At 43.7% G+C, this 27,104-nt stretch overlaps 1 protein-coding gene across 1 annotated transcript in view; it reads right to left on the bottom strand.

Annotated features, from left to right (window-relative positions):
* Positions 1-27,104, bottom strand: part of LOC138961216 (puratrophin-1-like) — a gene marked incomplete at its 5' end in the record, with an annotated part of 74,761 nt that overhangs the window by 26,599 nt on the left and 21,058 nt on the right. Inside the window, 5 exon segments of the mRNA XM_070332818.1 lie at positions 4,988-5,131; positions 8,840-8,929; positions 10,291-10,540; positions 11,977-12,162; positions 15,065-15,615. Coding sequence (XP_070188919.1) covers positions 4,988-5,131; positions 8,840-8,929; positions 10,291-10,540; positions 11,977-12,162; positions 15,065-15,615 — 1,221 coding nt within the window.

Raw genomic sequence — 27,104 nt, 5'->3', positions numbered from 1 at the left:
CAGCTGCACTGCTGGACGTCCTCCAGAAAAGGTGCACCCAAGGGAGAGCTCTGGCAGCTGCACTGCTGGACGTCCTCCAGAAAAGGTGCACCCAAGGGAGAGCTCTGGCAGCTGCACTGCTGGACGTCCTCCAGAAAAGGTGCACCCAAGGGAGAGCTCTGGCAGCTGCACTGCTGGACGTCCTCCAGAAAAGGTGCACCCAAGGGAGAGCTCTGGCAGCTGCACTGCTGGACGTCCTCCAGAAAAGGTGCACCCAAGGGAGAGCTCTGGCAGCTGCACTGCTGGACGTCCTCCAGAAAAGGTGCACCCAAGGGAGAGCTCTGGCAGCTGCACTGCTGGACGTCCTCCAGAAAAGGTGCACCCAAGGGAGAGCTCTGGCAGCTGCACTGCTGGACGTCCTCCAGAAAAGGTGCACCCAAGGGAGAGCTCTGGCAGCTGCACTGCTGGACGTCCTCCAGAAAAGGTGCACCCAAGGGAGAGCTCTGGCAGCTGCACTGCTGGACGTCCTCCAGAAAAGGTGCACCCAAGGGAGAGCTCTGGCAGCTGCACTGCTGGACGTCCTCCAGAAAAGGTGCACCCAAGGGAGAGCTCTGGCAGCTGCACTGCTGGACGTCCTCCAGAAAAGGTGCACCCAAGGGAGAGCTCTGGCAGCTGCACTGCTGGACGTCCTCCAGAAAAGGTGCACCCAAGGGAGAGCTCTGGCAGCTGCACTGCTGGACGTCCTCCAGAAAAGGTGCACCCAAGGGAGAGCTCTGGCAGCTGCACTGCTGGACGTCCTCCAGAAAAGGTGCACCCAGGGAAGCCATGGGATCTTCTCATGAATCTGGTTGAGTTTTTGCCCCGACTGCCCCTTTCAGGGTACAATATTATGTCGGCCTGGCTGAGGCGAGAAAATGGCTGGATGCCCCTGCACACCCTATGTTAAAATGAGTGTCCAAAGCCACCAGGGTGGAGGTGGGGAGGATACCAAGGCAAACACCAGTATCTGTCTTCTGCTGGAGCCATTTGGCCTGGCCTGATCGTGGTTTTACCAGAAAACGTTCCTGGGTGCACTGGACAGCCTTAGCTAATCAGGACTTTGGTTAGGGGCATTGGACGTGACAACATTGATCCCAGTGTGGACCAGGCAGGCCTGCCCCAACTTAGTTGGCTTGTCCCACACAATCAGGATAGGAGCAACCCTTGAAAGACCAGCTCTCGGCCTTACCCTGATCGACACCACGGCCGTTCCTGAGCCTGGGACAGGGGTGTCTAGGGCATTATTGAGCGGTTGTTTTTAAAACAAGGCTTTCTAGCAGTACCATGCCACCTGGATATTATGGTCCCTTGAGGTGGCCACATCGCTGCGATTAAGGGAAAGCCCTGGGCGCTAGACTGCAGGCGTCCACCCGAGATCCTGGGTGAGCATTCACACTCAGTCAACTTCATGTTGCACCACTTTCTTGGCCTCAGTGAGTGGCTGGCTTAAGGTTTTTCCCCATTCCATAATCAGCATGTGGGCAATATCCTTATTCACCCCTAGGGTTGTAGTTATGACAATGGCAGCAACCCTTGGCAACCACCTCACGGTTGGAAACACCGGTGACTTCTTTCAGCAGGTAAGGTCAGGTGTACACCACGTCATGTGACATCCTCCACGTTGGGTGGTAGCCAACTTGGTATGGGGAGGATATGCACGGAATCCTGCGCTTGACAGTTGTGGACATGCCCTGGTGCAAGTGCCCAGCAGCCGAAAGGCAGTGCCAAGAACCTCACAACATCCCTGGGTCATCTGGGCGGGTCCTAAACCCACCCCCCCCTTCCTCCTGTAGCTAGTACATGTACACCCACAGGATGTAATTTAGTTGACTCTGGATGCACGACCATCACTTAACGTCTTAAGCTCTTAGAAGCCAAGCGGCGTCCTTGGGAACAGAATGGGCCACTCTGGCTAGTTCATTTAGGGCTGAGCCCCTTCCCCCTCCTCAGCCTGGTACTTCGCCTATTCAGTTCACAAAAAATAGGTCCTGCCTCACAGTCAGAGATCTGGTTTGCCAGAATGATATTACGGCATAGTTCCCTGCAAAAATTCTGCTCAGTACGGCTCTGCTGTCCATGAGATTTTTTTTAGCTCTTTCTAAAGTGTGACAGTGTGCTGCCGGGTGTTTTTGAGAGTTTTCACTGTTCCAGTATTCATATTCTTTTCAATTGTGACAGAGTGACGCAGTATTCCCCCTTGCACAGCAGCCCCTCTGCGCTTACTTTGTTCACATTGCAGATTTTTAAAGGACTATTCTTCTTCTGCGTTCGTGGGCTGAAACTCCCACGTACACTCGTGTTTTTTGCACGAGTGGAATTTTTCGTGTATGACCGTTTTTTACCCCGCCATTTAGGCAGCCATACGCCGCTTTCGGAGGAATTAAAGGACTATTAATTCAGCTCTAAAAACACGCTCCTGTTTTGCTTTGCCTTCGAAAGGTGATTCTTGTGTTTTTTGCACTCAGTTAGATTTGGCGCTACAGTAGTGAGCAGGGATGATGCTCGACATTGTACACGAAACACAAAAAGGTTAAGGATATTTTTCAGTGGTTAAGACCAGATGTTAAACAGCAGAATGTTGGTCAGAAACAAATGTGTATTTGAAGATCTGGCTTTCTTCTGCTCAAAAATAGGTTTATGCCATATGAGCAAAATATAAGTATGACATCACAGGTCCTTGCCCACACCTACTCTCAAAACTTACGTTCTTTGACAGCATGTTTCACTTCGAATCATCAAAATGGTGACTAAAACTGAACGATATTTGTGCGAGTTTTTGGGCGTCAACCATGTCCCTCTTTCTTGACCAATATTTTGACTCCGCGTCAAAACCTCCGTCTAGCGCTATAATGAGGCGACGCGAATTTAATTTCTTTGAAAAATGCTCGCTATCCAAGGAGAGCAGCCCTGATGTTCTATGGCGGTAAGTGTTAAAACAAAACGATGTTTGTAATGTATGTCAACGCCTGGGGGTGTCTGGGGCCTGAAATGGTGGTTTACGGGAGGCGGAGGGTGCCTTTAAGGTAAAGCATTGACTTTGTATGAACTGAAGGAGTTTTTGAGCTGTATCCTTTGTTCTCCCTATCCATATATAACCAAGTGCATGAAACATTCAAATTACCTTTGGAGGCAAAGCCAATCAAACAGAAGCGAGCATCAGTCTAAATTTAATAACCCTATAAAAATCTGTGACATGAACACAAAGAATCGCAAGAGTATACCAGGAAGCGAAAACAGTCAGAACCTATTGGTATTACAAACAGCTCTTTAAAAACCAGAAGTGTATCACCTGCAGCCATTAAACATTTGAGCTATAAATAGCTCAGTGCTCAAGGCTGGCAGACAACTCTGCAGAGCAGCTGTTGCGAAAGGGGGACTACTGAGTCACCCCATCATACACATTTGCTCACAGTGTCTGTCCACTGTGGTACACATCAGGGCCGACTTTCAGTGTCAGCCTCCTTGAACTACAAGAATATTCTTCTTGGGAGCATTTGCTATGACCTTGTCAAGCTGTTCTTCTTCCATTCATGTGCTGAAACTCCCATGTTTTTTGCATGAGTGGATTTTTACATGTATGACCATTTTCACCCCGCATCAAGCTGTTCATTTTTTTGTTTGTTTGTTTGTTTGTTTGTTTGCTTAACGCCCAGCCGACCACGAAGAGCCATATCAGGGCGGTGCTGCTTTGACATATAACGTGCGCCACACACAAGACAGAAGTCGCAGCACAGGCTTCATGTCTCACCCAGTCACATTATTCTGACACCGGACCAACCAGTCCTAGCACTAACCCCATAATGCCAGAAGCCAGGCGGAGCAGCCACTAGATTGCCAATTTTAAAGTCTTAGGTATGACCCGGCCGGGGTTCGAACCCACGACCTCCCGATCACGGGGCGGACGCCTTACCACTAGACCAACCGTGCCGGTAAGCTGTTCATTTCTTACTTGCCTTCTTCATCATCTAGTGTAGGAGCATTCACCTGAATGATAAGCATGTTGTGAAGCTTGGCGGAGACGTGATAGGAGTCTGGGTCTTATCCTTTCCTAGTGCAATGAAGCTTAATAATGCTGAACCTGAAGTTATTTGTTCCATCTGAGTGAGACCTTTAGATATAGAACCTAAGCTTGAAAGAAGACCTTCACATATATTTTCTACCCTTCCCAATTCAGAAGCAAAGAGCATTATTCAGCTCAAGTTACTGAAACAAAAAATTGCTAACTCAAAATTGTTGGGTAATCTCAACACTTCAGGCTAAAAAAGATGGAAGGTTTTGAGTCTTAATTTTGAAACATTGACAGTTCCTGTTGCTGATTTTTTTTTTTAAAGTAATTCTGGTTGACATGCCATATTTCGCTTACAGCCACATAGAAATGGGCAATCTCAAACATTTCTGTGGTCCACAGATTTTGTACTTCACCATGTGATCCAACTCTTCAAAGTACATGTAATGCTCATATGGTGTCAACACCCAGGTCTGCAAAGCCACACCATCCCTAGGACCAGTCTTCGCCCCCAAAAAGTAAACCCATGAGTGAACACAGGACGTTAATGACCTGAAGCGCGTTGGTCACACAGACAGTCAGTCTACTGCTTTGTCAACCGAAAGCGGGGTTAAGGTGCACGACAAAGTTGCCCAAACGGGAGCCACCCGCAGTATTGGATTGGTTGAAACTGAGATGTGTTGTGATTTCAATGAATCAAAAATATGTATATGAAATCTTGTCCTTATTCTTAAAGATTCACATTGATCTGAGCATATTTTTTCTGACCAAATACACCATTCAATTTTATTCTCTTTTTTTGTTTTCTATTTTTTAATAATAATAATAATAATAAGGGTATTTATATGGCGCAATTCCTAAAATAGTTGTAAGCGCGTTACAAAAATTAAAATCAACAATGTTATTCTCGTTTTTTGACTTCTTCTTTTCACTTCTTTCTTTTTCTTTTCTCCAAAGGCTCACCTTGACCTCAGAATATTCCGGCGAGTCTTCAGGGCAGTCCTTGAGGAAGTGACCGAGCAGCAGAGCGTATTTGCCCATACGCTGTATGGGCTTGAGCAGGTAGGAGGCCAGGTCCATTTGGTCACGCAGCTCTAGCTGCTTCTCCTGTAAAACAAACGATAGGAAAAAACATGTAAGTGAGTGCATGAAGCATAACAATCACCTGTGGAGGCAAAGCCAGTCAAACAGGGTTGACGATTTTAGAGATAACTTCATAGCCCTGCCATACCGGCACGGTTGGCCTAGTGGTAAGGCGTCCGCCCCGTGATCGGGAGGTCGTGGGTTCGAACCCCGGCCGGGTCATACCTAAGACTTTAAAATTGGCAATCTAGTGGCTGCTCCGCCTGGCGTCTGGCATTATGGGGTTAGTGCTAGGACTGGTTGGTCCGGTGTCAGAATAATGTGACTGGGTGAGACATGAAGCCTGTGCTGCGACTTCTGTCTTGTGTGTGGCGCACATTAAATGTCAAAGCAGCACCGCCCTGATATGGCCCTTCGTGGTCGGCTGGGCGTTAAGCAAACAAACAAACAAACAAAAATAGCCCTGCCATGGGTACGCAAAGGTTTCCAAGAGCATACAAGGCGACAACAGCAGCCACACCCAATCACAAACAGCCACTCCAAATTGCAGGGATGTTGCCACAAATTCATACCAATAGGACAAATGTCCTGAGCTCTTCGGCATTAATAGGACATTTGACTGCTTTCAGACATTTTATTATAATTGTGTGTAAAACACAAAATAATCATGTGCAAACTCACATATCAGTACATGCACCAACATTGTGTGCAGGACACACACAAAAGAGAAACAAACAAACTAAAAAACGACCAAAAACTTCAGCACTATCACGAAAAGAATATTATCAAATATCGCGCTGTCCGAAGGAATGGAGTTCTTATCGGACCATGACCGCGCTCAGTTGAAAACGATAGGACATCTGACCGCAATGAGGCTATGTGAATCGGACATGTGAGCCTTGTAATCGGTCTATGTCCGATGTCCGACGCCTAACGACATCCCTGCATTGCACGGGTGTGCCGTCTCCCGACGTACCAGAAACGGCGAGCTGCTATAAATAGCTCACGTTTTGACAGGGAGACAACTCCGTCAATGCAGAGTAACTGCCTGTGTCAAGGGGTACGACTGCGTCACCCTGTCACATGTACATGTTATGTTGCTGGAATACATGTATGCAAGATGGTTGAGCTGCATGTCCAGGTAAGCTGCTGTCTCATACCAAGAAATGAAAACATTCACTTGAAAATGTTCTCCCCAAAACAGACTTGAGTGTACGTGGAAGCTGGAAGCCCAAACATTTTCCACAACAGACATGACGAAAAAGAAGCATAACGGTTTGTACAATATTTGGCTGAAGAGGGAAAGGAATGCTGCACAAAAAGTGTTAAGACCATGAAGGTACAATGTACATGTATATCCAAAAAAAAATTTAACAAAATTTCAAAAAAGAGGAGAAAAATACATGTGGTGGTCTTCATGTATTTTTTCTCTTCTCTATGCTGTATACTTTCCGAGATTCAATTTACTGAAATTACATGCTGCCATGACTAAAAGTGATATTTTTTACTTTACATAAAAGTGGGTATCACAGTCCACAGTTGCAAACTACATACCTAGTACCTGTTAAATCTAACGAGAGAGAGAGAGAGAGAGAGAGAGAGAGAGAGAGAGAGAGAGAGAGAGAGAGAGAGAGAGAGAGTGATTGTGTGTGTGGAAGAGATGGCAAAAAAGCACTGAAACCAAAATAGCTGAGATTGATTTTAACTCAACCCTTCCTTACAGATCAAAATAGAACATGACCGTGGAGCTGACATAAAAAAAGCAGCTTCCAAGAAAAGAAAAGAATAGAGTGGGTTTGTGGCTAACATCCACAAGACATCAGTTCAGTACAAGCAGACACACACCAAAACAGAGAGAGAGAGAGAGAGAGAGAGAGAGAGAGAGAGAGAGAGAGAGAGAGAGAGAGAGAGAGAGAGAGAGAGAGAGAGACACACACACACACACACACACAGTGACACACACACACATACAGTGACACACACACACTGTGACACACACACACACAGTGACACACACACACACACACCCCTCACATACAAAGCCAACAGCAAGGCGTACTACATTCAACGCTGCTCAGCAACAAGTCTCGACTCCCTAACCGACAAGCCCCAAGCCACAACAAGGACCTGAAATAACCGTTCAGCACCAGACAGGGACAGACAGATTCATCAGCGCAACAAACAGTGAAAACCTCATTCTCGGCCTCTCCTAGTCCTACAAGGGAAGAAACGGCCAAGTGTGTATGTTAGCTGCCCAAGTTTGCAGACAGACGTGGAAGCTTCTTTGGGCAGAGCGACCAAAACATGTTAGACCTCTACACAAGGAAGGCACTGAAAGAAGCAGGAAGCTAGCGGGACTGAGGTGCACAAGGAAGTTAACACCCAAACGGGAGCCAGCCGCAGTGTTGGATTGGTTGAAACGTGAGATTTGTTGTGATTTCAACCAATCAGACCCCGCGGTTTGTTCTCTCCTGTTTGGGTGGCACCCACATTCTGTTCTGGCCACAGGGCGGTGTTCTGTGCTTTGTTGAAAACAATCAGAGATGTGAGAAGTAGTGGGAGTGGGAGAGGTTCCTTAGCAGACTGGACCAAACCCAAGTTTCTCCTTTTATTTGCAATCCATGAAGCCGGAAGTCAGCTGGCAAAAGGGCGTAGGTCTGTGTTTTGTTGCGAATTGTCAGAAAAAGGCAAAGTTGTGAAGAAGGGAGAGGTTCCCCAGCACACCAGCCCTACCCCATGTTTCTTGCTCTGTCAGGCACGTATGAGTTGGCAAACTAACAAAGATTCAAATCCAAAAACTTTTATAAAAATAAGTTTTCGTTATTGTTTGTCTGTGCACTTAAAAGACTGCTGGGTCGATATATTTGTGAATGTATAGTTTTGTCAATAACAAACATTCCAACAACCTACCTTTCTTGTTTTTTGATAACAAAGATTCAGTTTGTGATGTTGCGGTTGCTACTGCAGTTTGCAATGACGTTAGCGATTTGATTGATGCTTCATTCGCTTAATTATGCAGACTGAACGACCCTTTAAAAATCAAAGGGAGTAGGAAAAAGCCTTCAAAAGTCAGTACTTTGCTATAGATCCTATCGGTATTCCAAGCTCTTGCAATTTTCAAAACTTAGAAAAGCATATTGGTCAGCTATCTCGCGAGAGCTGCATAGGCTAAAGATCTTAGTTCTTGCGACATTCGAAGCAAAGCAAAGAGCATGTCTCGAGGATACCTCGTGAGAGCTGCTCAGATGCCAAAAAGGTCTATTATACAAGAAACAAGAGAAAGAATAAATGCCCAGCATTGTCTGTTCAAGGTATGCCTGAGTGGGTATCATGCAGATCTAACACATTCCAGTGACTCAGAGGTTGCAGAAACAGCCAATCAAATCAGGAAAACTTTGGAAATCTCATTTTTTTCTTAATCACATTACAAAATGTGTGTATGTGGCAGCACATTAAAACTTCTTCTTTTTTTTTGTTGATCATGCATACCCGAAGAAAACAACAATGTCAAAAAACGCTATTGGCATACACAATATACAGTGGAACCCCCCTTTTAAGACCTCCAAAAATCTGACAAAATCTGGTCTTAAAAAGGAGGGAGTCTGAAAATGGGGGTAAATTTACACAGGTTGTGTACAGAAAATCCAAGAAAACAGGGTCTTAAAAGGGAGGAGGTCTTAAATTGGGGGTCTTAAAAGGGGGGTTCCACTGTATATCAGTGTAAAGACATACCATGAAGAAGTGTTTGCCGTGTTCTGCCATGAGCTCGTCACACCTGGGCTTGTTCCTTGTGTACAGAGCATACAGCTGGAAATCTTGCTCCTGAAACGAACACATCAACAAAGGTGAGTTTAAATTAGTGTAACCGAGTGCAACAATCAGCTTTGGAGACAAAGCAAGTCAAACGGTTGAGAAATTTAGAGCTAACTTAATATCCCTTCAAAAAGTTCAAACTGCTGTGGGTACGCAAAAGTTCCCAAGAGCATACAAGGAGACGGCGGCAGCCAGACCCTATCACGAACAGAACTCTAGAATTGACAGGTGTCTAGCTGGCGACGTAGAAGAAACGTCGAGCTACTATAAATAGCTTGCGCTCTTTGCCGGCAGACAACTCTGCAGAGTCTGCTGTGAAGGGAGACTACTACTACGTCACCCTGTCACATTAGCATGCCGAGAACACGAGGCAAACATAATATTCGCAGAGTTAGCGAAGATGTTTGAAAAAACAAAAACAAAAACTGGTAAAAATCCGGGAATTTCCAATCAACAATGAACACTCGGTTTGTACATGTACGTAAAACTAAATGAACACGTTTTTGAGATAGGAGAAAATGTTTCCTGCCAAGTAAGGGAAGCAAGACGTGCAAAAAACTGGATCTTTTTCTTCACCCTCCCAAGTTTCTTTGTACACAGGTTTTGTGTTTTCGAATATTTTTTGTCTGAGACTTTCAAACAAATGTCCCACTGCTCTGCCTTAGATTCTGATCAACAATAGAGTGTCTCATTTTTGCTCTCAGATATGATTCTATCACTCCGTTTTTTGGCTTGGTCTGACTGGTGGCTGTTGCATTTTTTTGTGGGGGTGAAAAAGACTAGTGCAACCACTGAAAAACCAACCCAAGATTCTCATGTCCAACCATTTTAAAGCAGTTTTTTTTTAGCTTCTGATATATTTCTTGACAAGCTACCTGGTACCAGTGATGGTGCTAGTATTTGTTCAAACCGGTACGCAAACTTTTATAATACAAACAGTCCAGAAAAAAAAACCACGGTAGACTGGTCATTGGAACCAGTAAAAGTCCAACTCAAAGTAGTGGTTTTGTTGTTTTACCGGCGAAAAAAACCCCGGTAGTTCTAAAAATCAACCAGTAGGTCATACCGGCAGCCAATTTTGTTCTGGTATTTTCTCGTTTCAACCCGTAAAACACCGGTAATTGCCGGTTAACGCCAATACTGTGGTACATGTATTCTAGGAGTATTTTGGGGTTGTAAACCTTACATTTCTGTGGAAATTATTTTCCAGAAATTGAACTTCATTACATTCATAGGGAAAATTACAGAAGACTAGCTGCAATGTTTTTTTTCCAAAGTTTTCTTTTCCCCCATTGTTTTGACCTTCTATGACTTTGTTAAGCAGCTAGAAAGACAAATCAAGTCTCAATTAAAAAAAACTAAGCACTCACATGTCTGAGGAAGCACCTGCCAACAAGGAAGGGTTTTGAGCGGCAGTTCTCCAGAGCTTTGAGGAAACACTGGCTGTGGAAGTCGGCGATGGCTTTTAAGTTGGAGAATATCGTGTTCCCCTTGCCGCGCAGGGCCTGTGGCACATCGGGCCGCCTCATCTCCGGCTCGTAGTGACGCAGTGTGTAGTTGAGGGCCTCAGAGTAGTCTTTCTCTGTCTGTGTCAGCTCTTGGATTATCAGGTGAGCCGTCCTGCACACACATACAGTGGATTCATTTAGTGTCCGTGAAATGAAAAGTTCTTGCTTTTGTTTTCTGCTTTTTGTTTTAATTTGTGTTTGTTTGTTCGTCCTGAAGAAGCGTCTACAAGCGAACGTTTGGTTTGGTATTGTATGTGCTGTCCTTGTATTTGCGAGTACAGAATTCTTTTGTTTTTTTAACTTTGTTCATCTCACCCAGTCACTTTCTTGTTTAGGTAACTGAAGAATATAAAATAAATGTTCATTTATTTGGATCAGCCAGAAGCTGCAGTCGTTCTGCTAGTTTCTGCACATCATCAGGCATGGCAATAGAATCAGAACAAGCAGTTTGAGTGTCATCCGGTAATTGGTACAGTCAGAAAACTAAAGCCAGACAATTCAAATCTTTAAGTTAAAAAAAAACACATAACACAAAAACCCACCCAACTCACCTTCCTAATAATGCATGTACTACCAGGAAAATGTACTACCTGTCCTATTATTGTTATGGCTGTTTTTACAAAGGATACTATACTACAGGGTGATGCCATACGTGATGCATATATTGGAAGACGTAAATTTAGAGCCGTACATTTGAATCGCCCTAAAGAAAAATCGCTACAAAATAGTTTGCTTGCCACAGGCCGTCAAACTTTGTTAATTAGTTGAGGGTCCTTTGCTCCAGATTACTGACTATAGTTTGCAACAAAGCAACGCGTAAAAAGTCTGTAAGAAGAAGATTTGCAATGCTACCAAGTGACGACTATTTACAAAGGCTATTTACAATGCTACACAATGTAAATGTATTGTTTTGTCAATAACAAACGTTCCAACAACCTACCTTTCTTGTTTTTTGATTTTACATTTATAAGCTGGAATAGTGAGAGTAAGGAGATATATCTTAGGCCAAAAAAAAAAATAGGTCTGTTTACGGTAACATAGGCCCAAAAAATAGGGTCGGTAGGTCGGGATTTCTTTTTTTTTTTTTCTCCCCAAAAAACCATATTTTTACGTTATTTTAATTTTTTTCCCCCTCAAATGCCAAAAAAAAGTCTAGGGTCGCGCGAAAAAAATAGGGTCGGTCGGGTTACCGTAAACAGACCTATTTTTTTTTTTTGGCCTTACATATCTTTTCTCACCGGTACAGTTACTTGTTTTCACCTACCTGTCTGCCGTTTACTTTATCTGATCATGTTCAAAACTCCACAAGCCCAGGCCAAGAACTGACAGACGGCAGTTATAAAATTCTGTGACAAAAAGGCCACACCATGTGACATTTTGTAAACCTCTGTTGTTTAGTTCCAATGAGGTGAAGTTTCGCGCGATGCTCCAACTTTCAGTTTGTATTTTGTCGACCCTGAGTATGCATCACTTTTGTCACCCCTCTGTACATTCCACAAACATTACCTAGTCTAGCAGGCTCAGACAACTCAGCAGCAAAGATGTTACCTGTGCCTGTGGGGTGGAGGCTTGTGGACTCCGGCCGCTTTCTCAATTTGCTCGCTGTCGCTTTTCGGGGACAGGTGTGAATTCACTGAGGCTGGTGACCATGGCGTCGGACTAGGCACTCCGGCCGCTTTCTCAATTTGCTCCCTGTCGCTTTTCTGGGACAGCGCCTCCTCCTCCTCTGGCATTCTACAACAGAGTACAGTAAAGTATGTTAAGTTTTTGTTTGCGCTACTGCTTGAGGCTGTAATAGTGCATTCGGGGCTGATCAAACAACACCACATTAACTACACTCTTTCACCTGATGCTGTAATAGTGCATTCGGGGCTGATCAAACAACACCACATTAACTACACTCTTTCACCTGATGCTGTAATAGTGCATTCGGGGCTGATCAAACAACACCACATTAACTACACTCTTTCACCTGATGCTGTAATAGTGCATTCGGAACTGATCAAACAACACCACATTAACTACACTCTTTCACCTGATGCTGTAATAGTGCATTCGGGGCTGATCAAACAACACCACATTAACTACACTCTTTCACCTGATGCTGTAATAGTGCATTCGGGGCTGATCAAACAACACCACATTAACTACACTCTTTCACCTGATGCTCCCCCAGCATTGTTCAATTACAAGAAACAAACATACATGAACACACAAACGGAAACACAAGTCGCCTAAGGCGAAATTACAACATTTAGTCAAGCTGTCGATTTCAAGGAATGAAACTGAATGCACTGCATTTTTTCACGAACACAATACAGCTTCTGCAATCCCCGCGACAAGAAAATCGCTCACTTTTCACGTGCAAAACGAAGTGAAATTGACAAGCTAGAATAGTGCGGTAGCCTATTGCGCTAAGAAGGAAAGTGCGCTTTTCTATATTCTTTTGTAATTTCGGAGCTTGCTTAGAATACAACATATCATATCCATATGTTTTTTGAATCAGGAAATGATAATAAATACGATGAAATCATTTTTGGATCGATTTCTTAAATTGTTAATCGTAGTACTAATTAATCAATTTTCCTTAACTGTGATCACATTTTAAGAGTAAACAGGACATATGTATATATTTTTAGATTCAGAATTAGATGAAGAATACGATGCACTCAATTTCAAATCTGTTTGTGAAATATCGATTTTTATGACAACTGTAATGAGCACTCATTTAAATTTTAATTAATTTTTAAGCCTCCATGCTGAAATGCAATACCAAAGTCCGGGCTTCGTCGAAGATTACTTGAAAAAAATTCCAACCAATTTGGTTGAAAATTGAGAGTGTGACAGTGCCGCCTCAACTTTCACAAAATGACGGATATGACGTCATCAAAGACATTAATAAAAAAAATGAAAAAAACGTGTGGGGATATCATACTCAGGAACTCTCATGTAAAGTGTCATGAAGATCGGTCCGGTAGTTTTCTCTGAATCGCTGTACACACACACACACATACTTACACCACGACCCTCATCTCGATTCCCCCTCAATGTTAAAACATTTACCGTATTTGACGGATTACAAGACGCACCGTTTTATAAGCCGCACCCCCGACTTTTAACAAAAAAATTGGGACGAGCCACGTATAGGCCGCGTCACTATATTAGCCGCCGTCGAAAAAAATATAATCAGATCGTGTCAATCAATCAAAACAACCAGGCAAACGAAAGTACGGTATTTGGCGAAATCGGCTCCGAGAATAAACAAGTGAAACAAAGAAGAAAAGTGAAAAAGTTTGAAGAAAAATATCACACACACAATTTGTAACCAACACACACATGTAGTCCCGCCCGGAATAAGCTTTTTTGGGATGATTTACGACTTTTGCGCACATTTCGAGCAGACGAAAACACAACATGGCGGCTCTCGCTCCTCCAACTATCGCGAGTCATAAAAAAAACCGAAATCTCGCGCGCGCGAGATCCTGATACATCCGGTGTTTCTCTGTACGCGATCTTGTCACGACGACTTGTTGACAAACGAAGATTCGCGAAAGAAAGAGAAAAGCGCCGAGTCTTGAGCAGAGAGCTAATAAAGTACCGGTAATCGCTAATCGAGCGAAATGAAAATCCGCGGCGACTTCCATTAGGTGATACGCGAATGCTATTCAAGTTTAGGTAACATTTTAGCCGCATCTTTTTATAAGCCGCAATGCGATTTAAAAAAAAAAAAAAGTCGCGGCTTGTAGTCCGTCAAATACGGTAGTCAAAACTTGACAAGACAGGCGACAATCAGTCATTGCTGTGCAAAACAGACAATTTTGTGCTGGTCAAAGACTACAGCAGTGACGATCTTCCAGGCACGTACTGGATGATAAAACAAGCAGCTCGCTACATGCTACTAGAAGAAAAGGAGTACTGTAAGAAGCTTCGGCAAGGGTCACCAGTCGACAGAGGCAAGTTCAAAGATCAGCTCCGAACAGTGCTACAAGAAGTGTCTGTGCTCAGAAACGTCACAGTTGACAGCAATGACTATTCGTTTCGCATATTCGTTGTCTCTGGGTATGATTCGGGACTTTTGCTTGTGCTGAGACATTCGGAAGAACTGTGTTAATTTGCTTTTCACACTGAACAAACGGACAATACAAAAACTGACGCGGAACTTCTCATGTCGGGTGAGGGATGAAAACCGTGAACCATCCCCATGATTTGTACATTATAACGCTTTTCTTGCCATCGGAATTGTTTCCTTCTCCCCCAACCTCCCCATCGCAATGAACTATCATGTTTTTTGGCAATTAAACGTTCTGACTGAAACGTTCTGAAACGTTCTGACTGACTAAATGTAAAAACGGACACACAGAGACATTTTAACACACACACACACGCAAACATACACACAAACAGACACACAGACATTTGTACACACCCACACAAACAAGGATTAGATTAGAAAGGGGAGGTTATTGGGGACAAAGAAAAGAAAAAAAAGAAAAGGGACTGGTGGGGAAGAGAGAGAGAGAGAGGGGGGGAGGGGGCACACAGTAAATGACATAGAGGAGCACCTCACTTTTTCTCTTCAATAAATCTTCTCTTCAAGCAGTAATACTTTACTCTAATCCTTTTCATTCATGCTCACCTGCTGGGTCCTGCAACTTCCCCTATAGCTGCCAAGTAGGGCATCTTCCCGTAGGACTGGTCAGGGTCTGCCACGTACGGGGAGGGAGCAGGGGTGATGTGAATCCCTTGACGCCATACAGGACTGCCATGAGGAACGTAGCAAGACGCACTTTCCACCCCCTCCTCATCGCAGCATCTCTCCGCCTGGGAGTGGGAGTCCTGAGGTGCGGGGCTCAGGTCTGCTGCCTCGAACTCGAACGAGTCCGGAGTGCCTAAGTCCTTCTGCAGCTGTTTTAAAGCTTTCTCCAAAGTGTCTTTCCGTGCCAGCAACAGCTGTCGTGTCTCTTCGCAGCGAAGCTGAGCCAGCCTGCATTGATGACTGAGCCTTTCGTTGTCCAGACCGTCGGCGGTGGAGATGAGGGACTGGAATGAGCAGTCCTGAACGGGCGGATGGCCGTTAAGGTAGCCGTCCAGAGATTGGATGAGCTTCTGTATGCTGCTGATTGTTGCTGCCTGTTCCAGCTTCAGCGCCCCCAGGAACTGGACAGTGTTGACGGCCCACTGGTATGTCTGCAACAGAAAGTCAGGCAGGATTGTAAATATGAGATGTTAAGAAGGTCCGCAAGTATTATTGAACAATTTCTCCTTTTTTTTTAATTCTCTTTTTTTTTCTCACATGCATAAACTTTACAGGACAGGATGCAGACAAGGGAAAACTGAAAAAAAATGTCTTCTTAGTTATAGCGTGAATTCTGCTGATGGCGGCAACGACGATGATGATGATGACAAAAACAACAACAAAGAAGAACATCTGAAGTTGAACTTCCCACCAACACTTCTTTCTGATGAAAATGGTGACACAGGCAGACTGTGAGCATTGTTAATGTTATTGAATCAAGCCTTAAAAACAAGAAAGGCAAAGTCATTTATGTGTGTGTGTAGAGCGATTCAGACTAAACTACTGGGCCGATCTTTATGAAATTTGACATGAGAGTTCCTGGGTAAGATATCCCCGGACGTTTTTTTTTCATTTTTTCGATAAATTTATACCTTTGATGACGTCATATCCGGCTTTTGTAAAAGTTGAGGCGGCACTGTCACACCCTCATTTTTCCATTAAATTGATTGAAATTTTGGCAAAGCAATCTTCGACGAAGGCCGGGGTTTGGTATTGCATTTCAGCTTGGTGGCTTAAAAACTAATGAGTGAGTTTGGTCATTAAAAATCGGAAACTTGTAATTAAAATTATTTTTTTATTAAACGATCCAAAAACAATTTCATCTTATTCTTCGTCATTTTCTGATTCCAAAAACATATAAATATGTTATATTTGGATTAAAAACAAGCTCTGAAAATTAAAAATATAAAAATTATGATCAAAATTAAATTTCCGAAATCGTTTTAAAAACTATTTCATCTTATTCCTTGTGGGTTCCTGATTCCAAAAACATATAGATATGATATGTTTGGATTAAAAACACGCTCAGAAAGTTAAAACGAAGAGAGGTACAGTAAAGCGTGCTATGAAGCACAGCGCAATCGCTACCACGCCAAACAGGCTTGTCGCTTTCACTGCCTTTTGCACTAGCGGCGGACTACGTTCAGTTTCATTCTGTGAGTTCCACAGCTTGACTAAATGAAGTAATTTCGCCTTACACGACTTGTTCTTGTTGGAAATGTCAGGGACAGGGTATGGCTTTCAACATGAACTTTACACATTTCAAAACCACACCACAATGACTACTTCATCAGCCCCCCATATGTCCTCTAGAAAACTACAAAAGTAACCATTTCTAGTATGGTTGTGGCTATATCCACGGGTCCGTGTCTCTAGTCCCCAGGCTCTATCCACGTCACTGACGTCATCGTCACACGGGAAGCCTTGCGTTGGCACTCTTATCAAGTGCCATTTTGTTTTTACCACAACACAATCAACTCTTTTGACAGCCTGCAAACTAAACTCGAAGCCTTTACAGGAGTGCACTCATGTGCAACTTTCGTAAAGTTCGTCGATCGATAGCAGTCATCAGGAAGTATCGCACGAAATATAGATTCCTATTTTTCCATTAACGGCCATGTTGGCTCCGTAGCTCAGACGGTAGTGAATAGTCAAACAGTCCACGAGACCTCCAGTTAGAGCCTGGCCCTCGTCTTCTTTTGATTTTTGTTAAAATAAATGTTTAGACTTATTTTTCCCCCTCTTAACTTTCCTTTCTTTTACGTTGCTCTTCTCTTCTTTTCTCCAAAACATTTCGTTGATAAGAGCTGAGAAATTTTCACCCGCAGGACGGCAGCTGGCTTTGTTTACATTGTATCACATAAACTCCCCTCTCCTACCATTCAAAGTGCTGCTGATCGAACTTTGGACCCTGTATTCCACTCATAGAGTCTAACTCGTTATTTAAGAATAAAAGAGAGTTTTTACTTTTAAAATTTGACAGCTGAAGTCAGTGAACTGAAGTGCCCAACCGAAAGCAGCAAAATATAAGGCGAGAGTAGCGTCCCTTGAGTACGATGACGTCAGTGACGTGGATATAGCATCGAGTCTAGAGACACGGACCCGTGGATATAGCCACAGCCTTCTAGTATTTAGCTGTCACTTGAGAAACAGACCATAGGATCAGTAGAAGTAGAACTTGATGGACAATTTTGAAGGAGAAAAATGGCAATAATATTATATCAGTAACCCACCAAACATAAGCTTAACTAAAATGTGAATCTCCAACGAAATGTCTCATATGTCCCAAACAAAGTGTTATTCATGTAGATTGTTCATGCATTGTAACTGATGAATAAACATCTTTTCAGCTAACTGTCATCAGCAAATTCAAAGTGTATAGACCAAGGGGGATCTGTCACTCCTAGAGTTAGGAGGAAAACGAGATAAAGAAACAACTCATACATTTTCTCCCCAGGGATTTGTGTGCAGACCGATGAACTCATGAAGACACCTTTGTTTTGATAAGACAAAACAGGGCCAGCGCCAGAAAGAGTCCAAAATTCATGAAAAATACCCCACCTAGTATGAAAATAGGCAAGCCTAAAAGTCAGACATAGGTGTAGCCCCCTCTCTGACGGTATGCATCGGTAAACAATTTGAAGAATATTCATAACTGTTCCCTCTATCAAATACGCGGGGCGGGACAATCAAAGGAGCAATATATGATACGCTGCTCATCTCTATGCCGTCGTCAGGCAAACATAAACACGGACCCATACGTGTATCCGTCTGAACAAACAAGGGAGCGCCTTATAAATCTTTAAACACGACTCTCTCGCCCCCCTTCCCCTTCCCTAAAGTGAGAGGTTTGCTCATAACACACACAGTAGGACAGAGAGGAGTAAACGGGACATGATTCCACTGTCCACGCCACAGAATACTGTGGTCCACGCCGCCATTCAATGCAACCCAGTTACTGCTGACGTCATCAATAATGCCGGTCTAGCTTGAACAATCCGTTACTACAGCCATGCCAAACCCTTGCCTTGCTCCCAAGCGGTCGAGAACAAAGCACAGCTAGCATCAGCTTTGACGATGGAGCCATCGCTAAAACGTCTTTCAACACAGCATACACAAAGTTCAACAATGTGAAAACCTCTTTCTATAGAGCATGGAAAAACCTTTTTTCTACAGAGCCGGCCAGGATGCTCAAAGGCTTGGACTGAGACAATGTACAACATGCACAATATAATCACGATGACACCCCCCCCCCCCCCACCCTCTTCTTTCAATGAGCCTACAAATCACACAAATGTCGAGCCGACGGGGGGTGGGCTGGGGAGGGGTGTGGGTCAGTCTAAGAAACAATGCAAACTTAGATAAATCGTAGAAAGAAAGCAAAAAAATTCGCCTTTAAAGAAGAAAAAAACCCAGCAGTGATAAGCTTGAAGACGTGAATGCAAATGGACATACTGTTTAAAAGAAGGAGGAAGGGGGGGGGGGGGGGTCGCTAGTGCGTCAACAACTCAATTAGCGGGAAAAAGACAGGACAGGACTCCTACACACAGTCACTGTTGTGTAAATTGACAGTCACAACGAGTTGGTTGTTGAAGGACAAAAGAGACTGGAGCTTGGTCGTAAAAGAGTCTGTACATAACACAGACTGTGTTCTGTACGCCGGTGTAACACGAGAAAATTACTCCCACGAGATGTTTACTCCGGAGTAAACATTTCGTACGAAAAACTTACTCCCTTTACGAAAAAAGCACTCCACCATTGCACTGACGAGAAAAGTACTCCCCAAGACAGGTGAGTTCCGAGTAAACATTTCGTACAAAAATGTTACTCCCCTGACGAATAAATAACGAATAAATTACTTCACCCCAACACGAGCAATTTAACTTCCCATGCCACTGTACGAAATTGTTACTCCCTTGTCCCCTGTTAGTCTTGGTGGTGGAAGGCGTGCAAGGAGGGTAGCGCGACATTCGTGTGCACGAAATCACTTATTGGCATTATCTCTTCGCCCGCATCCCATTTTTGCGTACGAGATTTTTTACTGGAAGTAAAAAAAATGGGGAGTAAAAATTTCGTGGAGGGAGTAATATTTTCGTGCCTTGAAAAGTGTACTCGGAGTAAGAATTTCGTACGAAATATTTACTCCGGAGTAAATTTTTCGTGGAATAAAAATGTCAAGTTACACCGGAGACACCACACGCTGTAAGTCAGGATCAGTTGAGATACAAAACAATTTTCTTCATCAGTCTGAAATCGGAAACTTGATTAGAACTACTACTTAAGTTTCAGTTTTGACATACAACTGTTTTTAACATTATTTAGATCTCGCCAGAAAGTATCATTTGAATATGTTCTGCATTCAAAAAGGCCTGTTTAAGCCTATCATCCGTTTGCCTCAGTCACTATCTTTCCCAACCACACTCACGATACTGATTCCTTCCATTCCCTTTTTTGTGTGTGGCTTTCCTTCTTATACCATCAGCCTATATTTTTAATTGTTCTTTTTCTGTACCCGAGTTACAAAACAAAACAAAACAAAACAAAAGAGATACACAACTCTGGATGCAACGATCACCGTGTTGACTGACACAAAGAACCCAAGTTCATCCTTCTACAGTGCGGAAAGCTCACCAACGACTTTTTCTTCCAAAGTAAACAAAGTAAAGTAAAATTCATTCGCTTGCGGCTTCGTGGCAGGCGGAAGAAAAAATCAGCCAGATAAGTTTTCGTTATTAATTGTGTGCCTGTCCACTTAAAAGACCGTTGGGTCGATATATTTGTGAATGTATTGTTTTGTCAATAACAAACGTTCCAACAACCTACCTTTCTTGTTTCAGTTGACACCAGAAGCATCATCATCAAGTACAGCAAATCAAAACACCTCTAACCAAATCCTACCTTCGATCCATCAACTCTAACGATATATAAGCCGGAACAAATCAAATCGTTAAACTAAGTTTAAGACAATCAAAGCACCACCATTCCCTCCGTCCTTCTTTCTTCAGGCGGAGTTCAAAGGTAGAATGATACGCCCTGTCTTGTGTTAGTGGGACAACGCAGAGACAATAAAAAAAAATTGACAAGCTTTAACTCTGATCTCTTACTGATTTTCTAAAGTTTCGAAGCATGTTCTCAAGCTCATGCTCATGTCACACTACTTTCAAAGTATTTCAAAAGGAGAGCTTTAGTTTAAAACGTCGTGTGTGTACTTTCTGTTCTTCAGTTTTCGGTCTAAAACTCTGTTTTGAGTTATCAGCATTTGTAGGTACTTGGAACACCATAGAATCATTCTGCGATGTAGTTTTGTCGTCACCTTCTTCTTTGCAATAAAGTGATCATTTTCAAAGCGATTCACTAACAATTTACATTACTGGGAACACTTTTGACGCTGTTTTGTTTCAGTCCCGAATCGTTTTTTGAGCGCCAGTGCGCCGTCATTGGGAAATACTCATCTTCTCGACTTACTGTTCAATCTTCTTTCCCTTTTTTGTGCAATGACAAAGAGATACTTTCTCTGAATTACCGAGGAATAATTTTAGAAATTCTGTTTTAGTACAAAAAACAAAAGCCTTTTATCGCAGTAAATGTATTTTGTGCCTCTAATATCTACCTAGGAAACAAAATCTGTTCATAAATGTGAAGGAATTGCTTCGCTATTCTATGATTGGGCTGGTTTAGAGTAAAGTAACACATACTTCAAATTTCGATCTTTATTTTTCTTGAAGATAAATGTTTACCCAAAATTAAATTGTTTTACCACAAAACGTCAATTAATCATTCAAATGTATTTTTTTTTATTTTAACAAAACAATACATTCTGGATTTTAAAACGTTGACAGTCAGAGTCTCTTTGTTTGTGGATTTTTGTTGTTGTGCAAAGATGAAATTTTGTGACGCATTCATGTTGCAGAAGAAATCAATTCATACAAAAGTCCCGATTTGCACAGGAATGAGTTCTTCTTCTTCTTCGTCGTTCGCTCAGACAGCAACTCCGGAGGCCCTGATGAAGGCTGCTATACGCCGGAGGCTACAAGAATGAGTCAGGATGCTGAGTTTTGGGAAGAGTCCAAGTGGTGGGATGGTCTTACCCAGGGATCGCGTTTACGCACGATTTTTGCGTATTTGACGCATTTTAAAAGTCGCTGACGCGTTTTTTTCGCCGCGCCGCGTAAGCCATACGCAAAAATATTGTAACTTTTTCTTGTCTTCACGCAGCGCTTTTGCTCTGACTTAATAATCACCCGATCCTGAAACTGACTATAGGGCTCGAGAAGTGACGACACACATGAAATCTGCGCGTCAAAACTAAAGTCCGTTTCTTTTTGCATCGAAGTATCGCAAACGAACGTAACGAGGGTATGAAACAGACATTAGCTGCTCTCCCATCTCGCGCTTCCAAAAGGCGGAAAGTGTGTCTAGTCGTATTAGAGCGGGAAACAAACTCGCAAGGCCCGAAGGTTGGAGACAGCAGGGGTGTTATTCGACAGGCGTGCGCGGAGTTCGACAGGAAAACTCGCCGTATTTAGGTAAGGAGTGTCTTTAAGTCTTTCGTGCGTGTTTACGCAAAAATATTGGTCCGTGACGCGTTTTTTTCGTTTCGTTGCGTATGACTTACGCGTTTTATAAAAAGCTAGCGCGATCCCTGCTTACCCCATGTAAAAGCCTTGACATATTGGAAACTGTGACCTGAATCTTTTACACGGGAAGCCTTTTGTCCGGGCAGAGTATGAGAAACAGTCGAACCTGCCTCGGCGACCACCTCTTGATAAGGACCACCTGCCCGTTACGACCAACCCAAAATAACCTCGACGAGAATCTTTCCTATATAATTAATTCACCTTTCCAAAGCGACTACCTGTCTAAAAGGACCACTTCTGGTCGGTCCCTGGGGTGGCCGTTATAGACAAGTTCCACAGTAGTAAGTTAAGCCGAATCGTTTACATGGAAATGACTTCAATACCGTGAGAACCCAGCACAGATGTAAAAGGGAAGATGGGACAGGGGGTCAGGGGGAGGGAGGGAGAGGTCAGCGGAGATTGTTTTGCAATGCTTCTGCACGCCCAAGCCACCCCCCCCCCACCCCACCACCACCCCCTGACGTGCCCTCCGAGCTTTAATTTGTCTTGTAGTACTCCTGCCTAGACTTTTTCATCCTGCACTCTTCAATCTCACGTTCGGTCATCTGTCAACTCACAGTTCTCTTTCCGATTCTTTGGAAATCTAAAAAAGTGTTTATGTGTGTGTGTGTGTGTGTGTGTGTGTGTGTGTGTCGTGTGTGTGTGTGTCGTGCGTGCGTGCGTGAGTGCGTGCTTGCGTGTGTTTATGTGTGTGTGTTTATGTGTGAACGGTGTGTGTGTTTATGTGTGAACGGTGGTGTGTGTGAATGTGTGCGTGCATGCGTACGTGCATGCGTGCGTACGCGTGTTTGTGTGTGTGTGCGTGTGTATGTGTGTGCAAGTGTGCGTGCGTGCGTGCGTATGAGTGTGTGTAATTTCAACCCCCAACCGGCCCCTGGGCCAAACACAGGCAGAGAGAGAGAGAGAGAGAGAGAGAGAGAGAGAGAGAGAGAGAGATTGTGGGCGAACAATGTTTGGTTTTTGCAGTGCACTGAAAGCCCCTGGTGTTCGACAAATGGTCAAATATTGGTGCTAAAAGTTAGCTGCATGGTGCGAGGTGCTTCACTTGCCTTCTCCGTCTGACATGAAACGGAAGTTTGCGGGGTCTGCTTTGAGCTTGTAGGTCAACATACATTTTAACAGTCTTTTGACCGTCAAACAGCCCTTCCACAGTTTTGCACTGCTGTTCTGTTTCAGTATGAGCCGTTTTATAGACTTGACGGAAGTTTGCGGATTCTGCTTTGAACTCGTAGAACAACATACATTTTAACAGTCAGTAAACTGCCAAACATCCCTTCCACAGGTTAACTGTACTGTTTCATCACAAGCCGTTTTACAAACAGGATTAATATTATGTGTGTGTACATGCGGGAGGGGGGTGGGGGTGGGATAAAGTGTAGAGGGCGTAATGCGCGTGCAAGTGCGTGGAGGTTTACCAATTGGTCCATGCTCGCACTGGAGGACCTGGAAAGAACGTCCATGTTCGTGGCATCCTCCGGATTCTGAGCCTGACACAACCGTCGTACGAAGAAGAAGAAGAAGAAGAAGAAGAAGAAGGTCCATGCTCAACGATAGCGCACATTTTCATATTTACTACTATTTGTTATGGTGTCTCATTTTTTTTCTTCAGATTGAGGCCTGAAATAAAACATTCATGATTCTGTGTCATGTTTTCCAGACTGAGGTCTGAAATAAAACATTCATGATTCTTGAGCTTGAGGCATCACATTTTCTTTGTTACTGTCCGCAAAATGGTACATTCCATTAAAGACACCTATAGATATGAAATAGTTTACCGCCAACCGTCATGCGGATGGGGCAACCGCTGGTGGACCATTCTTGGGTCATCATACGCACATGACCTTTTATGCTGCACGACAGCGTGAAGTCTCAAATTAATTGGGAGGATAAGGAGGATAAGGATAAGATTTTATATAGTCCATGAGGGTAACCTCACAGAAATTCGGGCTGCTTTCTCCCTGGGGAAAGCGAGCTGCCATACAGTATACGGCGCTACCCATTTTTTCTTCTTTTTCCTGCATGCGTGTATTCATGTTTCCAAGCCCTGAGACTTAATGCCGTGTGAGATGGAATTTGTTTACACTTTATTTCAAGTCACACGGGTATTTGGTGGACATTTTTATCTATGCCTATACAATTTTGCCAGGAAAGACCCTTTTGTCAATCGTGGGATCTTTAACGTGCACACCCCAATGTAGTGTACACGAAGGGACCTCGGTTTTTCGTCTCATCCGAAAGACTAGCACTTGAACCCACCACCTAGGTTAGGAAAGGGGGGAGAAAATTGCGGCCTGACCCAGGCCTGAACACGCAACCTCTCGCTTCCGAGCGCAAGTGCATTACCACTCGGCCATGGGGACTGAATGTTTGGTAACAAGACCTCGCGAAGTCTTTGCGAAGTCGAATTCAGGCTTATTTTTAGACAGCCTTAATATTAAGTAATTTTTGTTTTGTTACCGAACGGAAACGAAAATGAGCAATAGTTTCGTTATTGTTTGCAGTGCAGAATAAACAAAGTTTAGTGTGTCTGACACATCTTTTCCGGAATAGACGAAAACAAGAAATGTCCGTGAAACGCTTTTTTTTGGTCAAGCCTGTCAACAATTGTGAATGCCAATACATTTGGAAGTGATTTTTTTTTAGTTTGCCTTTCACGTTTGAGAAAGTTTGTCAAAACATAGAGGGGTTGGTTTCCTCTTTAGTCCCCCAAAAAAGAAAAAGAAAAAGGTGTGTGTCACATGGAAACATTTCATCGTGGTTTTTACGTGATTCTTTCCTTTTATTCTCTCTCCCCCAACCCTTCTTTTTCCCCCGCCCCCCTCCCCCCTCTCTCTCTCTCGCCCCCTCTCTCTCTACCCCCCCCCCCCCCGCTCTCTCTCTCTCTCTCCGTAGTCTTATTTTAGAATTTGGGGTGTCAGGTGGGGTGAGGTGGGGTCACGACTGGGTTGGGGGAGTGGGGTGACCTGCTGATGGTTAGGAGCGGCGTAGTTGTTTAAAGGCACAGGTTGAGTGGTGTCTGGGAGGGTGGAGGTGGCAGGAATGCCAATGTTTGGCTTCTGCATCAACTCGGTGCATGCAATGCAGTGCACTGGATAAACCGACGCGTTGACCACACTGATAAATATTGGTGATCAAAGTTAGCGGCACGACGCGAAGTGCTTCATTTTCTCTGTTTGATGTTCAGTCTGAGCAAGTTTTTATCTGTTTGCGGCCGATACCCTCCCTAAAACGTCTCCTCGCTCTCTATTTTTCCCGAGTGTGTGTGTGTGTGTGTGTGTGTGTGTGTTTGTGTGTTTGTTCGTGTGTGTGTCTCTTTGTGTGTGTGCGTTCGTGCGTAAGTGTGTATGTATGTGTGCGTGTCACAGTGACTGTGTGTGTGCTGTGTGTGTGTGTGTGTGTGAGTGCGTGTATGACTGTGTGTGTGTGTGTGAGTGAGTGCGTGTATGACTGTGTGCGTGTGACTGTGTGTGTGTGTGCGTGCGTGCGTGCGTGCGTGCGTGTGTGTGTGCATCCAAACAATCTGTAAAGAATATGAAATTGTGAGTCCGCCGTTTTTGAAAACGGCTGTGTGTTTGATAATAAGCAGCGTTTTTCCTTGACATAGCTCTCCTACAGAACAGCGTTCGTGCCACCAAGAACGTAGAGAGAAAACCCTGTCAACTGCAAGCACAGCCATTTGTCGTCCTGATTTTCATAAAGTTATGGGCCAAGTCTTTGCTGTGCCTTTTAGCACAACATTCTGTGAAACAGTTTATATTCAATGAAAGGCAAACAGTCGTTTCATTAATATGTCTACACCACTGGAAGGGGGTATACATGTAAGGTTGTCTGACAATGTTTATAATTATACTATTAAACCCGTCCAGGAATATATCAGACGTTCTGGCCGGTTCGGACATAATTAGACAAACACAGAACATCTCTCTCTCCCTCCCTCCCCATCCCTTTCTCTCTGTCTCTCTCTCCCTCTCTCTCTCTGACTGTATACTTATCCCCAATTTCGCAAGTTTTTTTTATGGTACTAAACATGAATGATATTTTTGTGCTCATCTCTCTAATTTTGCATATGATGTATCTGTCTGCCATTTGCTTACTTTTTGGGGATTTAAAATGTGTTTGAAGACACCACCATAAGCCAAAGTAAATGTCAATGTCATGTATAAGTAAATGGAAATAAAACATTGTTTAAACCAAAGGCAAACGTTGCAAAATGTCGGCAGCGCACGCAAGCCCCAAAGCAATGAATCAGACAGTTCAACTCTTTCTTCTTCTTGTCGATCACACTAGTTATACTGTCAGTCCGGACAGCGAGACGAATGATGCCGTCTTCTCCAGGTCTCCCTTTCCTCCGTACAGCTTGCAGTGGAGGGAGACTGCAGTTGGCCACACGGTTTTTCTCAGACTCTCACAGTTCAACTGAAAATTAGACTTTATGTTCTTCATAACTAATATTAAAATCTCCCGTGAACTATCATGGCCGACAAATCTGCAAGTGCATGTTTCCTACAGTCAATCCCCCCCCCCCCCCTTCCAAGCCTGCCGTGTTGTCTAAGTTCACTGGGTGTCGCTTATCAACTTAGTTAACAATGATGAACCACTCAGCCACTTGGTGAAAGTCAAATACGGTGACTCCTATACGGCGAAACCCTAATGAATAGAATAAATTGGTGCTTATATGTTCTGCTTCGCTGCCCCCCTCCCCCCCCCACCCCACCGCCTCCTATGATTAAAAAGGAATTAGCCCACTTGATATGCTTTTTTGATCCAAATCACGAGAGGGTGGAGAATTCGGTCACTTCTGTACACAAAATGTGTTCTTCAAGATAACAGGCTAGGTAACCTTTGAAAGTGAAACGTTCTTTCGTCGAGAAAAACAGAACGCTACCAAGTCTGTTCAACCTTTAACGGCAGTGATATTGTTTTTATTAGAAATCCTCAAATCAAAGATACTGAACATGGACATT

The sequence above is a fragment of the Littorina saxatilis genome, linkage group LG1 (assembly GCF_037325665.1).
Source record: "Littorina saxatilis isolate snail1 linkage group LG1, US_GU_Lsax_2.0, whole genome shotgun sequence".
In the NCBI taxonomy this organism is placed as follows: Eukaryota; Metazoa; Mollusca; class Gastropoda; order Littorinimorpha; family Littorinidae; genus Littorina; species Littorina saxatilis.
This window is presented reverse-complemented; position numbering and strand designations above follow the sequence as displayed.